At 38.8% G+C, this 16,297-nt stretch overlaps 1 protein-coding gene across 2 annotated transcripts; it reads right to left on the bottom strand.

The window, feature by feature from the left end:
• Positions 1–4,929: 4,929 nt before the first annotated feature.
• On the bottom strand, positions 4,930–15,007 carry ASY3 (asynaptic protein). 2 transcript variants are annotated; one of them, XM_077362450.1, is made up of 12 exons: positions 14,772–15,007; positions 14,430–14,560; positions 14,077–14,162; positions 12,222–13,799; positions 11,973–12,120; positions 8,150–8,257; positions 7,984–8,047; positions 7,318–7,467; positions 7,176–7,234; positions 6,042–6,176; positions 5,754–5,845; positions 4,930–5,317 (listed from the first exon to the last, which is right to left on the bottom strand). In XM_077362450.1, exons 3-12 carry the CDS (start codon positions 14,107–14,109, stop codon positions 5,261–5,263), a joined length of 2,424 nt encoding a protein of 807 aa, XP_077218565.1. In that variant the 5' UTR covers positions 14,110–14,162; positions 14,430–14,560; positions 14,772–15,007; the 3' UTR covers positions 4,930–5,260. The 2 variants fall into 2 exon arrangements, with proteins under 2 accessions (XP_077218565.1, XP_077218564.1); XM_077362449.1 differs by lacking the exon at positions 14,430–14,560.
• Positions 15,008–16,297: the final 1,290 nt, after the last annotated feature.

Here is a 16,297-nt window from a genome sequence, read left to right as displayed (position 1 = left end):
TGAAATGCCTTTAAATACTATGCCACAAACAAGTGGAGCGCTTGTTTATTGAAACACCTCGGCGCGGATATCATTTCCCTTGTGTGGTTTTTATAACATATCTTATCATGTCATGTCATATTAATAGGAAATTGATATTTCAAACCCCTTTTTTAATCAATTTCACCCCCTTTTGTTTGTCCTTTCATGAAAATGGCTTTGTTTTTAGAAAAAAGGAAGATTGAAAATATAATTTTTTATATATATGGGCCACTGATATATTGGCACGATCATGTTTTGATAATGGGCAGAACTCAGCTTGTATTTTATTATTTAATCAGCTGTCAATAGTGATTACAATTCCCCAAAAGCTCTCGGCTACCAATTAAAAAAGAAGGACAAGGTCAGTTTGACTCATTATCAAAACTTAGTAGTGCAAATATCAATAGCTTATATCAGTGCGCGACCATATTTTGATAATGGGACTAAGTCACCTTGTTTCACATGTTTGACCAGTTTTCGAGAGCTTTTTGGGAATTGTAATAGCCTTTGCCAGTGAGATAATACATATAAAATCTTATGAGTTTCTCCCATTATCAAAACATGGTTGCAGAGATATCTGTTCATTGTATACATTTCAAAGTAAAGGCAAACAAAAAGGAGTTAAAGTATTATTCCCTATTTATGTACCTTTTTTTCTTTAAGATTGGATTTGATGGCCGGTAACAACATTGAAAATCTAATTAAAGTGTAAAAAAAAAATGAGAGGTACCATTATCAAAATATGAACGTGCTGATATCAGTCCCTGATGTATATTATATAGTTCCGATGGGTTTTGTTAGTATCTTTATAGACTGAGACTAGATTGTAAGAGATGATTTTTATGTTATTAGTGGCGTATGCATTTATTTGTTTATTGATGGTACGAGGTGGAGCCCTTCAGGAGAATAGAATGGACATAAAACAAGTCAGTAAGATATGATTGGAATTGGGATTAGATTTGCAGGCCCAAAGATTGACTAATTGACCTCCATTAAAGTAATTTCAGTTTGGGTGGAAATGAAAGGAGATGGGTCCACTTAATTTGAGGTCTAGAGAGAAAAAGAGACTTTCTCAGAGATGTTGACAAGTAGAGGCCAAGACATTAGACTTAAGAACTATGGCCCACATTAGTGATTTAGTGTGGGGCCATTAGTTTATGTACGTTGTGATGACTTGGATGTGTCTGATAGCGAAAACTCGTGGCCCATCTTCAATGCATGATAAGAGACAGTATTTGCAAAACCAGTAGCTACCACGTGTCGTTCACGTGTGTTTGGTGTCTGGATGTGTACGAGAGACAGAGAGAGAGAGTTGTGATGTATGTGTTGCATTGACACGAGTGGTCCACATGAAAATCTTCCCTTCATATGTACATTAATTGCTCGTGATTAAAAGCCAAGGGAAACACGTCCAACTAAGAGTTGCAGGAGAACCCACAAACACTGTTTTATCTTGGCCTATATCTTCGTATGCATGATTTTTTCCTGTTAAAATTTTACCGGTTAATGCGTGCCATAAACCTAACATAAACTGTAGGTGTCTACTGATATATGACAAATTTATCGGGGGTATAAGCCCATAGAAGTTTGAAGGTACATATTATTTGTAGTAATCACTGGCAAACATTGGAAATTATTGGCGATGATGGTTATAGGGTGATTGTTTTCAATATATGGAATGATTTTTCTTATTCATTTGAGCATATTTTCCTCCCAAAGTATTCTTTAAAACAAGGGAAGAAACTTATCTGCTGATAAATCCCGAGATATCAAATTTCAAGGTATCGGCCATGAGCTGGAGTGACTGAGAAAATGGTCCTATATTGAAGAAACCTACAAATAATAACAGGGTTCCTTTCCCGGCAAACAAATATATTTAAGTGGATAATTTGGATTATCCAATTAATCGGCAGGAATGTTGGGTAATTGGAGATTGAGTCTTACAAGTTAGACGGTCCAGATCAACCAAAAGAGGCGACATTGTATTATGGTGAGATCGCAGATCAGGAGCATCCCTCGCCTTACGATTTTTTCATTATAATTCTGCAATAACCTTGTGATTACCTATTTTATACATAATAAGTATAATAAGAGAATAATCACCAGGCTAATCACGTGTGTCGGTACGAAATTGACATGACAAGAAAACACAGGATAACACATTAGGGCAAGGGGTTACTCACCAGGGATAGAAATCCTTGGATAAGCTGTTCTTGGGATTGGCTACCTTTCTTGCATAAGGTTATCTCGAAATTATCTTGTTCACTGCCGACCAAATTTTTTCCGATAATATTTTAACCTAGAACAAACGTCAATGCGAACAAAGGATAGCAAGTCTATCCATGGATTAAATAGACCCTAACCATTACATTGAGGAGCATGCTCACCTTTTGCCAATCTAATTCTAGACAAGTTAATTACCTATGTTTATACACAATGAAGTATAATAAGAGAGTAGTCACCAGGCACGTGTCGTCACGTGTGTTGCCAACTTGGCTCGTTAGTTCCTTTCTATGAAATATTGAAAAATGACGTAGAAGGCAAGGAATACCAGAGATTGTAATCTGATGTTGATAAATATCTCATTCGAGGCTGAGCGATTGGTTCTTGGTTGGGATCTTTCAATCTCTTTGGTTGAAGTTTTAAAGTTGAAATCCCCTTTATTGGGGAGTGCAAATGTAAATCATATTGTTGGCTTCCCCTCTATGGATCGTACCCGAAAAGCATCTTGCTTTAGTCATTGCTCCCATAGTTTAGCTCATCTCTGGACTACGGTATTGTTGTATCTTTTATGGGTTTTGTCATGTTGGGAGTGTGTTCCCTTTTTGTAGGCGTTTGAGCCCCCCTAGCTGTGTAAATTTCGTTTTTATCAATAAATTCTGGTAGGGGTCCTGCCTAGCCCAAGCTTGCTGATAAAAAAAAAAAAAAAAACTTGGCTCCAAACCCTTTGATAATAGTGTAAAAACCTGAAGTCGGTGTGGATTTGACATTTCCACACCTCCTACTATTAGAGGGGCTGAAGGAACTTCCTTCAGACCAGTCTGGAGTAGGGCCGGCAATTTCACCCGAAAAGGCGGGGATCCGCCCCGCCCCGCCCCGTTTGGGGAGGGGATTCCCCGATTTGAAAGGGGAAGGGGAAGGGGAAGGGGAATATAAAAATTCCCCGGTGCGGGGAGGGGAAGGGGAAGGGGATGGAGTTGTCCCCGCCCCGCCCCGCTAATCAATGCCATTTTTTTGTAAATTTTTAAGTGTTTTTTTTAAAGGAAAACTACTAGAAACTCTGTGGATCGGCTACAAGATTCCCCCAAACATAAACTTAGCTTGTCTTTTCCTTTTAATTAGCTTCTGAGAGCATTTTGGGAACTATAATAACCTTTTCACAGATGTTGAAATAATAAAGACAAGCTGAGAGCCTGAGACGCTGAGTGTATGCAATTATCAAAAAATCGTAGTGCCAACAGAATTTTAGGGTTGGATTGCAGGTTTTAATTTTCAACAAGAAAAATTTAGCTACTAGAAATTTGTTTCATGTCAGCACTAGACTGAATTGCAGTTAAAGAAATAAGTCATTTGTTGATTTTTGTTCTCTTCTCCATTCTCATTTCTCATGCTCATCTGGGGGTTAACATGCTATACAGAATGAACTAATGAACATTATTTTGCGTGTGTGAGCGCCCACTTATGGACTTTTAAAGTTCATTGTGACTACTGAAATAGTTACTTTTTGCACATTGGCTGCCTGTTAATGAAGGTAATCCTGGTGCTCATTTCCTATTTATCATTCCATAATTTATGCAGAAAATTGCTGAAAGATGAGGTCCTGTTGTTATTTATGTTTGTTGTCTCATCCATGCATTTCTGATTTTGTCCATCTGTTTGTTGATCACATGAATAGAATCATAGCATTCATCGCAATATTGTCTGTAATGGACGTAGAAGAAAGAAGCTCTGTTTGCTGGTTTGGTTGGGTTCCAAAGAAGGGGCGGGGCGGGGATTTTGTCCCCGAAGGATGCGGGGAGGGGAAGGGGAAGGGGAGGGGGAAAATTCCCCGCAGAGGGGAAGGGGAAGGGGACCCCCACATCCGGCCCCGACCCGCCCCGTTGCCACCCCTAGTCTGGAGCCAAGTTCTGTTCACCATTTGGCCGGTCCAAAACCAAGGAACATGACAAGAAAACACACAAGAAAACACACGAGTACAACATATTATTGAATTGGGGCTGTTCAGGACGGGGATAGAAATCCTTGGATACACTGTTCTTGGGGCCGGCTATCTTGTGTCAAAAGTTTACCTTGAAAAATAAACCTGTCCGCTCTTCACCAAACCCCTTTTGTTAAGATAATATTTTATCCAAGAATAAAAGTAACTGTAGAGAGCATCGCTCAAGTTGTTTGGGCATATCCAACGTAGGCCTTTGGATGCTCCAATGAGAAGAAGTGACCCATGCCAAGTTGATAGAGTAAAAAGGGGTAGGGGCAGACCGAAAAAAATTTGGGTAGAAACAGCGAGGAAAGACTTGATGGTTAACAGAGAACATGACCTTGGATAGGAGAGAATGGGAAAAAAATGATCCATGTAGACGAACCCAATTAGTGTCAGGATTAAACCTAGTCAATTTGAGCCGGGTAAGTTCTTTCACCTTCTTCATGAAATTTTTTAAGGATTATTAGCCGACCCCAACTAGTTTGGGACAAAGGTTGAATTGAGTTGAGTTGAATAATAGTAAATGTAGAAAAGAGGATAACAAGTCTATCCAAGGATAAAATAAACTGCAGGTTGCTATTCCCATGGTGAACAGCGCCATTGTGATCTCAATTTGAGTCCCAAAAAAAATAAAATTCGGCACTTCTTATTCTTCATCTATAGGTGAACCTCCTAATTAATCAGTAAACTCGAACTCAAAACCAAGCCAATCTGCAAAAGTGTCATCACGAGCAAGAGCGAATGGGGCTTCTCTTGTTCATATTGTGATAGCTTCCCCGTGGTAGATTGGTATCTATATTTTAGTGAACATGACACAAATCAAAGAGTTTGGAACAATGAAACCCAAGTAGCTCTGAAAATGGGGAGCGGGAATCAGTGCCATAACAGATAAAACGTGAAGTTAGCTAACATGTTGAAGATGAGCTTCGACCTAATGGAGTTTTCTAAGCATATACACTTCGAGCAAAGGCCGCAATTGGAATTAACATGATTGAGTACTTGAACTATGGTAAACAGTGTCATCAACTAAAACTGCCCTCAGCTTAAGCATTCCCTAAGTACATGTTTCAATCCTTGCATCCTTTTCGTTGCCGCCTGCAAGGAACAAAAGAACATACAGTAATGTGAGTTCTTGGATGGTGCCAAGTAATGAATTTCCTACTAAGACACATCACATTAAGTTGATGATGGTCCCAAGAACTAGTGGATAGTTTATGTGCCAGCACAAAAGCAAGGTACCTGTTAAAGTATAAATGATTAAATAACACAAACTCTAACAACTTAAGCTTTTGGAGTAATTGGTTGTTTTAGATGGTATCAGAGCTATTGCCTCGCGGCAGATCTTGGGTTCAAACCCAACAACTCCTTGGTATTAAAAATCCATGTTTACAGCCAACCCAAAAGAGGGGCCACATGTGAGGGGGAGTGTTGAAGTATAAATGATTAAATAACACCAACTCTAACAGAGTAATTGGTTGTTTGAGAGTACCATCATGGGACTATGTGTATTATCAGTGAAAAGACAACTTGCCTTGTGGATAGCTGTGATGCTTCTTTCGGCATCACCTAACTGTGTCTGTATTCCCTCTTCCACTTGCAAAAGAAGTTTCCTGTGTGATGCCTCTGAAAGTATAAGAGTATCAATAAAAGCAAATCAGGACATGGCACATCAATCAGCATATGAAATATTCATCAGTTCTATCAGTTATATTCTTGCAATAATATCATAATAACTAGGAAACATGGAAACACCGAAAGGAACATTGAAAGTCAAAAGGATAGCATGGTAATACATATACAAGAAGGAAAATCACCGTACTTTGCCTTTCTGAAGTTCCTTTTAGTTCTATATGGTATGCCTCCACCTCTTCAAGCACACTCCTGCAGTCTTGGAGACTCTGATTTAACTCTTCTTTGAACTTGTCATGTAGGAGTTTCAGCCGCTCTTGTTGCTCTACATCAGTTCACCCGGTCAAACTTTCATAGAAAAATTGCCGAAAGACCTCTAGACTGATCAAATTACAGCAACTGACCATAATGCCCTCAAAACAGCTGATATGCATCTAGCCAATAAATGGATGCTAAAGATACAACCTATCAACCCTTACAATGGGCTTTTTCATAGTTTATTGAATTGGGTAGGTGTTTGAAGATGGTCTTTATGTTCAGTTACAAGAGTAATGTGGTCAATTTGAAGAACTGGTTCTCCATAAGCCGTTCAAGGGAGGAGTAAGATTGGTGGCCCCACATATTTTTTCCTGAAATTATAGTGACACTAAGGCCATGTTAGGCCACCATAAAAAAATATTCCATGAAATATTTGTGGGGCCAATTGTAAGAGATGGGTTCCGGTTTGGCTATCATGAAAAAAATATTCCATGAAACATTTGTGGGGCCAATTGTAAGAGATGGGCATAAGAGGGAGAGACTTGAGAATGTGGGAGTGAGGGAAGCATGTAAAGCTCCTAAAACCAGGAAAACAAAAAATCAATTTTAAATAGATTTTACGGATTTTTTATGCTATCTCCAATTCCCGCCCACTCTCCCTCTTCCTCTCCCTCTCCCTCCTCCACGCCTCTCTTACAATTGGGCCCACGAATATTACATGGAATAATTTTTCATGGTTGCCAACATGGCCCAAGAGACAGGTGGGATCCCCAGTTTGGTCATCCAAATCATATTCGTCTGTTGGGCCCTACAGTGGATGAGGCATACACATGAAATCTTCTGTATCAGACAATCCTATCTCTACAGACTTTTGAACTGGTTTGTATCTGAACCGTCCATTTTCCAGGCCATAATTCAAGGGTAAGGATCATCCCCTCAAAAGATTATCAGCAAATGAATGGTTTGGATCATTAAAAAAGTGATCCCCTATTATACTTTTGCCTGCCCTCAATTTTCTCCAAAGAAAAAGGGCCAGACACAATATAAATCCTATACTTTTCCGTACCTTGGAATTTCGATTCTAAACGTTTTCTCTTAGATTTGCCATTGCTCGTGAACTTGGCTCTGCAAGAAAGAGAAGTTGTTAAATAACTGTTCAGATTACATAAGGAAAATATTTATTAAACTTGAGCGTATGGAATCCTTACACGTCTGTCTGTATCTGAGACTCGACGCCCTGAAGCTGCAAACGTATTTTGTCAGCAACAGCTGCCAGGATTTCAGCGCTTCTCTTGCTTGTCTGCGAGTTCATCTTGGTTTTAAATCTTTCTAAAACCAAAGCAAACTGCGTAATGGCCCTGACATGCCAAATCAAAATCAACCCAATGGAAGATTCAATGTATATACCATTTACTTGCTAGGTGAGACAGTGACATGCCGAATCAAAATCAATCCAAAGGAGTTTCAGAGATTCAATGTATATACATTTACTTGTCATAGGTGAGACAATGAATAAACCAAACATGATATGGAGAGGAAAAAGCCAAAGTTCCAGAAAACAAAAGGATAAATTTATAAACAAACTGCAGCCTTCTCTGCCTTTTGACTTAGATAATATTGTTATTAAGATATGAGAGAAATACTATCCCGAGACAACAAACGTGTCTACGAGCTGTCATGGTTTGGTGCAGATAGTGGGGCCATACATGATACCTTGACATGTCAAGACGAGTCTGCATTAACCATTTCAGGATGGGGATGGCACTTCTTAAGATATAATATAACTTATCTGAATGTCTTTATTGAGATAAGAGTCATTAAATAGGTTGTTATTACCCAATTACTGGAATCATTTACTGAGGAAAAGGAACAACCTTGACAGGCTATTTTCTTGGGTTTGTGCTGAAGCTCCTTGAGACCCATTACTTTCTTCAGTTCCTGACAATTATGTGGATAAAAGGAAATATCAGATTGGGAAACTAAAAGAAAATACAGTGCAGAAACAGTAAACATATGGTTTTGATAAACTAATGGAAGTGCCTTTTGGGGATGGTGAAGGGGTGTGGAGCCTGTTACTGCGACGGAGCATGAATGGAGGTTTATCAGGGCTAGCAGTAAGTGAAGACCATTTTGCTTTTGTTCTGAAACCTGCGCAGGATATAATATATTAAATTGAGAATCTAACCTTGCTAAATTTTGTAGAGAACCCATTTAATTTGCTTTAAACCTCTGCCCATGGTTTTTCATAAACAGTGATGATTCAGAAATAAGTTGTTCATATGACACAGATTCTGCCAAGAATACATTGGCTCTATAAAAAAAATGCAGAAACTATACAATACCTAGGTTGGAATTATCATGACTATACCTGATATCGATATGGGCTGTCTGACATAGCTTTGAGGAAGAGGAAGGTAACATTTGGACCACCTGAATTGGGTCAATTGGTTATCTGCCCAAATCACAGCTGGTCTTGTGGAACATGTATGATGATTGGAACAAACAATTTATCAAGTTGAACCCACTGTAGATGGCCACTGCCTAAGAATGGCAGCTTCAAAATGGTCCTAGTTGTTGGGTCCGTGGAAAAGTCACTACAGTATTGCATAGATCAGATGATCCCAATTTTTGAATCATTGGATTAATCAGCCAAATTATCACATTGATTAACTGATCACAATTGTTGGATCAGTGGAGGTTTGATCTTTGAAATTTGAAATGTTGGCCATTTCTATTTCTACTTTCTGTTCAGAAAGTAATTTTGGACAGATAGGGTTGTCTGGCTGTTGAGATACTTGGACTATGGTGCATCTACATCGGGTCCCAGTGAATCACCAGCCCCAATCACCACAAATGTACCATGGGTATAGTGGCGATTGTGCCAGACTATCAATTCAGGTAGTACAAGGACTTCTATAAGGGCCTTTGTTGGGCGACTTTAAGTTATTTGAAATTTAACTAATCAATATGACAAGCGAGCATGAAACTTATATGAAATGATAAGTGAAAAAACCGTATCGTTTCATTATTGCTGAAGAAGTGTTAAGCAGAGGGTTATATTGATTAACAGTGGAAAAGCTAACTTCTATCATCTGCGGAAGGGCTTGAAGCCGATATCCCGGGCTTTTTGCAGACGGCACTATTATATTCTCTAATGGAACTAGAAGCTCTCTATATAATATCATGAAGTTTCTAAAGAAGCATGAAAATGCTTCTGTTAACTGATCAACAAGAACAAAAGCGTATGCATGTAGGGATAAGCTTTCTATTACGAGGAAAAATATTATCAAATCAGTAACGGGGTTCAATCAAATGAGACAGCTATCTTGGAGTTCCTCTCTTTAAAGGTAGGTTAAGAGTTGATTTGTTTTTAGAAGCTTATCAATAAAATAAGAAGCAGGTTTGAGCAATGTTTCAAAATGCGGATGCGGGACAAAACATGGCCGGAGAAAATCCTAGTCGACTGGCACGATGCGGTCGAGTACTAAGGTGACGCAACTGAGTCCTCAGATGATGAGGTGGCAATTCAGGGGCAAAGGAATTTTTATTGACTCCGTAGGGCAAAACGCAGAATGCGGCCAAGGTAAAAGGGAGTTGAATCAGGGGAGTCTGTAATGACCCGGGGGTGTTTAAAAGTATGGGTTTGAGTGGTGGAAAGGAAAGCTCCTATCTCAGGGAAGGAAATTGGTTTTAATGAAGCATGTTCTATCGTCAATGCCGATATATATTCTTTAAGTAATGGATATGCCGATGACAATTATTAAGATAAGGGAAAGCATCCTGGCTAACTGGGAACTGCAGAGCATGGAAACAAGCATTGCTGGCAGGCGTGGGACAAGCTTTACAGGAAAAAAAAAGGAAGGTGCAATGGATATTAAAGTGGTGAAAGATGTTGGTATGGCTTTTAGACCGAAAGCAATCCATAGGCTCCATGGAGACCACTTTTTATGGAGTGAATTCATTACTACCCGGTACTTAAGGAGTAAGAAATTCCAGCTGGTTAATCGCAATCTAAAACCAAGTGGATCATTGGTAAAGGGTACATTAATTTCTGGACGGATAGGTGGATAACCGATGTGCCTCTTTTAGGTCATGTGGATAACAGTCCGGTTGTGAAAGTGGATGTATATTAGAGATGATGTTAGAAAGCAGGGTGAATGGGACGTGAATAAATTTGCTAATCATCTTCCTTTTGATACTGTGAACAATATTATGAACTCAAATCTTACTCTATCCAACCGAGAAGATAAGTTGATTTGGGTTCCAAACAAATCTAGTTGCTTTTTAACTAGCTCAGCTTGGAAAATAGTTAGAACCCATTCGTTCAAAAAAAAAGAGGTAGAGCCCAAAGTGTCGAAAAAGCCTGGGTGAGATTCGTCTGGAAGGATATGCCAACCAAGATTTGTTGCTTCTTGTGGTGGTTATTTAATTATGCTATACATATTCGTAGTTTGCATTCAGAAGAGATTTATTCATATAGCGTCGAAGTACAATTGTTGTGAAAATGGGCAAGAGGAAAACCTGGACTACCTTTTCATTGATAGTAGTATAGCAAATACAGTTTGGAATTACTTCTCTCTACAAAACTTGACATCCCTATGATCCAAGATCATAGTGTGCAAGGCAGGTTGATTTACTGGTATAAAATATCTAGCAGAAAGAGCCAAACGCAATTTGGCAACTTGATTAGAATCGTTCTTTCTACTATATCATGGGATATATGGAAGGAAAGAGAGGTGCAGTAGGCGAATGGAAGGTACCAAATCCCCTGCTATAATGATCAGATCTATTCAGGACTAGATCAAGTCCATTGTAGGCAGTATCAATCCTAAAAAAGAATGCACCTTTATAGAATCTTTGGACTTATCACAATTGGGCATTGATCAAATCAAAGCAGCTCCTTCAAAAGGTGTTCGGGTAACATGGATTAGACCTCATAACAACTCCCTTAAGTTAAACATTGATATTTGATAGCGCATCTAAAGGAAACCTGGCTGAGTCTGGACGTGATGGCATCATTTGTGACAATAAAGCTAAGGCAATTCTAGCATTCTCTCACTAGTCACTGCTATGGAAAGGTTTCTAATATGCAAGCTGAATGTAGAGCATTGTTGAATGGCCTTAGATATTGTAAATCTATGGAAATCCAAAGTGGTTGGGTTGAATCGGATAGTCAGTATTGATCAATGTCACTAAGGGGAAGGACAATATCCCGTGGTCAATCCTTTATTATTGGCAAGAGATTGAGAGTTTATTGAGGGATGCGAATCCAATTATAACCCACCATTACAGGGAAGAAAACCAAATATGACATAATAAATAATGCACATTACATGTAACAGAAGATAAACTTATCAAGAATCAAATCCTTTGTCTAGAAATAACAATACAGCAGTTGGTTCGATTGGAAATACACCATTCAGCTATTATTTTTGGACTATGGATACCGAATTTGCTCTAGCCTATGTTCCATCATTCCATATATGAATCTCATCTGAAGTTGAAAGGCAGTTTCTATGATTTACTTTGAGCCTTCAATTTGGAACAAGTGAGAATGGGCTTTTAACCAGTATGACTAGGATTTCTGATATCTCCCTAACCACATGTCTAATCACGCTGTTAAATGTAATCCAAGAATTTAAGCTTTAACATTAACAGAATTCTTATTATAGGTACCTTGTAGAGACATGAATCCTGTATATTCTAATTTAAGACACCTTATAAGTTTCATGAATCGAGCAATTGATGGTATGAATGTGCATAACCATGTATGTATGTATGTATGTATGCATGTATGTATGTAAGCATATGTGCATCCTTGCATGAATACGTGCAACATATAATATCTGGGGCTAGGTATAACCTTCGTCAATGAGCTTGTTCCCATCCATGCTGTCACAATCCTGTTCTTCTTCCATTGATGACAAAGACAACTGCTTGTCTGCATCTTTTTCTTCCATAACAGGAGATGATCCAAGTGTGGGTGAGTCTTTCAACTCTCTGGTATCATCCTGATATATCATTAAGGGAAAGAAAAGAACATAACATCCAGGAACCAGCAAAAAATCTCAAATATATCTAGGTTTTTAAACTTATGAAGGAATAAGGATACAGAAGATTCTGTATGGGTATCTGATCCAGAAGAACCCAGTCTCGAAGTTCGCAAATCCCTCAAGCCACTAAACTTTTCTACCATGAATCTTTTCTCAGATGGTGCTGGAATCCGAAATTCTTCCACAGGAGTGTCTTGCGGTAATGGTGTGCTAGGAGAATCATTTTTAGTAGTTGTATATGCTGCAAATGTTGGACTATGAAAATCATCTTGTTGGCTTGCATTTTCTGGCAATGGTGAACCGCCACTTTCTTGCAGGCCTGCATTCTTTGGTGAAGGTGTAGAGGCAAAATCTTCTTGTGGCTCAGTGTTCTTCTGTAATTGTGGATTGTCAAAATATTCTTGCGGGTCTGCATTCTTTGGTGAAGGTGGACTGTTTAAGTCTTCTAGAGGGTCATTCTTCTGCTTTACTGGAAAATGACGTGATTTTTCTTCTATAAATGCAGCTTTTGGTTGTAAGGGATTTTTGTTACTCTGGTATGGGGGATTGTGAAAGCTTTCTATTCTAGTACTTTGTGATGATGTTTTCTCAGGGGTTGGAGGTGTTTTCTCCCTTTCAGTGGCTTTCAAACTCTTCTCTGAAGTTCCTTTTCTAGGAAAGGAAATCTTCCGGGGCTCAATTTTAGTACTCCTTTTCTTCCTCTTACACATAGAGTTACGGCCATTGACAGGCCAGTGTAAGGTTCCTGCTTTCCCTTCTGCTTCATCAAAAGCAAAGACATTATCCTCTTGGCATTTAAGTTCTAAAGAAGAGCTTCTGGAAGGTAGAAACCTCCCGCCATTATTAATATCAGTTTTCAACCTTTTTTGCATTTTAGCTGGAGCTTTCTTTTGAGTTCGAGAAGCTGGAGCTGCCTTTCGAGTCCGAGAACGAGTAACTGGTCTACTAATGGTCTGGTATGGAATTTCAGAATCAGTTTCAATGGTATCTGAATTCTGCTTATGCTTAATGGTTTTACCCTTTTCAGCCATGTTTCTCTCAGGCTTCGAATTCTTTGTATCGGTCTGCTGATCCTGCAAGTCTGCATTCTGAGAAGGACCAGTTCCTAGTATCTCCCAAAGCTTAATTCTCAAAGCTTCACTGCTTTCCTTTGTCTTTTTCTCTGGTTTCTCTCCATCTGTACCATTTAACACATGCATTTGCTGTTTCGTAGCAAAAGCAAACTCTTCCACTCTTTCGGTGTTCCCATCCTTCTCCCTCTTCTTTCCATAGGTTATACTATCAAATTTCTTTTGGATTCCATCATCACCATGTAAAATTGATGTCTGGTTCGCATAAAACTGAATAGTTTTTGTCGTAGCAGTTTCTTGATGTAAGGATCTAGTAGAGAGCCATCTGGTAGTCCCCTGATTTGCAGCCTCTGCTTTTTTTCCTGTAAAGGCCACTTTTTTTCCTAGTTCACCATTTTCTTCTGTGAATTTTCCTTCGCAAGAAGCAACTTTCTTTGCTTCATCTCCCTTTCTATCTGCAGGCCTTGTTTTTGCAGATGGTTCAACAGTTACTCCAATAGAGATCTTACGGGATTGGCCACTGGGAAAATAATCACTACCAAAACTCTGGCAATCGGCTGGTTGATCCTATAATATTTTATTACAATCCATTAATTAATAAATTTTCCACATATTCTTTTCAAACTGAAATGTTCATTAACTCAAAAGCATACAGAATAATCCAAAGCAGATAACAGTCAAGTAAAGGAGTCATCTGTGAATTAAACACAGAAATACCCAAACTAACGAGAAAATGCAGAGACAGCTAAAGAAATTAGTATACTAACCAAAATCAGATCAGAACATGGGAACATGAGAATGACATTTACGATGAGAACTTAAATATTGTGTTAGAATCACTTACATATCCTATATTTCTCCGTGCAACGAGCTCCATTCTCGTGATTTGAGTAAAGTTGATTGAAATTCAATAGAACAACCGACACTTAGCTGCAAAAACAAAACAAACATAACGGCTTAATGTCACAGATGAAAAAATAATAATTAAAAACTATGGAAAGATAGAGGACAGATGAAATCATATCTCCATGAGTTTAATTGATTGCAAACATTCGAATTTTTGATAAAATAGAGATTCAAAAGCCAAAAACTGCTCAAAATCATACAAAAATCGGCAAAGAAAAGCCATATATGTTAGAGAGACGCCTCAATTTCATTAACAGATCAAAACAACAAAGATAATAAGAAAATACCTACAATTTCTCCAGATCTCATGTTCTCGTACACGAACTTTCGTTTTTATTTTCTCCTAAACCACTTGAATTTATGAAATTCTTCAGATCTGTTCTTATCATGCACCGTTTTTAAATAATTCTAGCGATTTTCACCTGTGAGCAACATAGATCTGAAATTCTCTTGAATAAATCGAAAATCGACAATAGCAGTCACAATTTATCGGAATTTCTTATTGAAAAGTATCTAACGACAGTAAAATAAAACGGAATAAAACAGAAAAAAGATCTGAAACGTGAAAACCCCGGATTAAAACCAGTTTGTAGTGAATTGTGAAATCAGCTAAAGATTAGAGGAACTACGTACACTTTGTTTTGTTTTGGATGATCCTCGAACTCCATTACTGCGATTTTTGTGAAAAATCGGAAATCGGAGAGAACTAAGTAAGGATTATCAGAATTCGTTGCTGTTTGTTCTTCGTGGCCGATCGTTGAGCTACATTTCTGAGATTCTTAGCGAATTCGATGATGAAAGCTTCAAGAAATGCCACCGATCAAAATCTAGGGTTTGTGAGAATGCAGAGAGAAAAGGAGAGAGAGAGAGAGAGGATATAAGAGGCGGGAAAGGCTTTTTGTAAGTATGAGTTAAAAAAACAGGGAATTTCTAACTTACGCATTTCTAACTTACGCTTGGGTGATGACGCGCACGCCATGCTGGCACTGTGTCCCACGATAATTCCGGTATCTTTTTTTTCCATTTAACCAAGGGCAATGATATATTCGCACCCACTGTAGGATAATTCACTCCCCTCTAGAGGAGGATATGTGGCAAACTATAACGTTTTTTAACGTGACCAGGGTGCGAATTTATCATTGCTAAAGGAAATGCGAAAAAAGACTGCAGGCCTGTAGCTGTTAGGGCCACTTTTTGGGCACGCCTGTGGTACGTTGACGTGATTGGTTACATTGATTCCTTGATCTGATGATCATAGCTCACTGATCCATCAAGTCTCATTTAGGCTCAAGCCATGAAAATCTGAACCGTTGATTTTAGAGTTTTGTAGGCATCAATGATGATTTTCTACATCATCAGTCTCGGTTACATGCACATGGGCTTATGACAGATTCTTAAACTAATCATTATGATTGAGTCTAATGGCGATTGTAAATGGGCCTTAGTCTTAGTGGTACAAACCAAACTCAATTTGATTCCGGATTGGGCTGGGGTTGAGGTCTTGCGCAACCCAACCGACTATGAACCCGATTTCAAATTTGATTTGATTGGGGATTGGGCTTAGGGTTGAGGTCTTGGGCAACCAAACCCTGACTAGGAACCTAATATCCATTTTTTTGCATTTTTTTTTTCTCTCTTTGCTCTGGGTCAAACCGAATCCAGTCTGACCCGACTTGAAATATCGGGTTAGAGATGTTGGGTTAGGGTTTAGAAATTTAAATGCGGGTTGGATTAGGGTTGACCGTCCTTAGCTCGAGGTTAAAGTTGGGTCAGGTTGACGTAATGCATTATGGTTGGCCTCAACCTGACCCGTGCCAAGTTGCACCCGTAGTGGGACTATAAGTTTTGAGGTTTGGTAAACCAATTTTTAGGTAGAAGTTCTTTCACGTAAAAAAAATGTCATTAAAAACTTACATGTTATGGGTAAAACCTGGATGTAACATGTGGCATGAGATCCGACCATTAACACACAGAGCGATAGAGAAAAACAGCCCCCTTGGCCACAACACGTGGCACAGTCATATGTCGGAAGTAATCAGGAAAATCTGTTCGCTTCCTGCAACAAGATCTCCCCGGAATCAAACCTCAAGATCACAACTATCAGAGGGATTTGGCCATCTCTTGACCATAAGGGATGCGCCACATCCCGGAAATCTCAT

The sequence above is a fragment of the Tasmannia lanceolata genome, unplaced genomic scaffold, assembly GCF_043159265.1.
Source record: "Tasmannia lanceolata isolate RefF3 unplaced genomic scaffold, GAP_Taslan_0.1 ptg000019l, whole genome shotgun sequence".
Classification (NCBI taxonomy): Eukaryota; Viridiplantae; Streptophyta; class Magnoliopsida; order Canellales; family Winteraceae; genus Tasmannia; species Tasmannia lanceolata.
The sequence above is the reverse complement of the archived record's forward strand: the minus strand, read 5'-3'. Positions and strand labels throughout refer to the sequence as shown.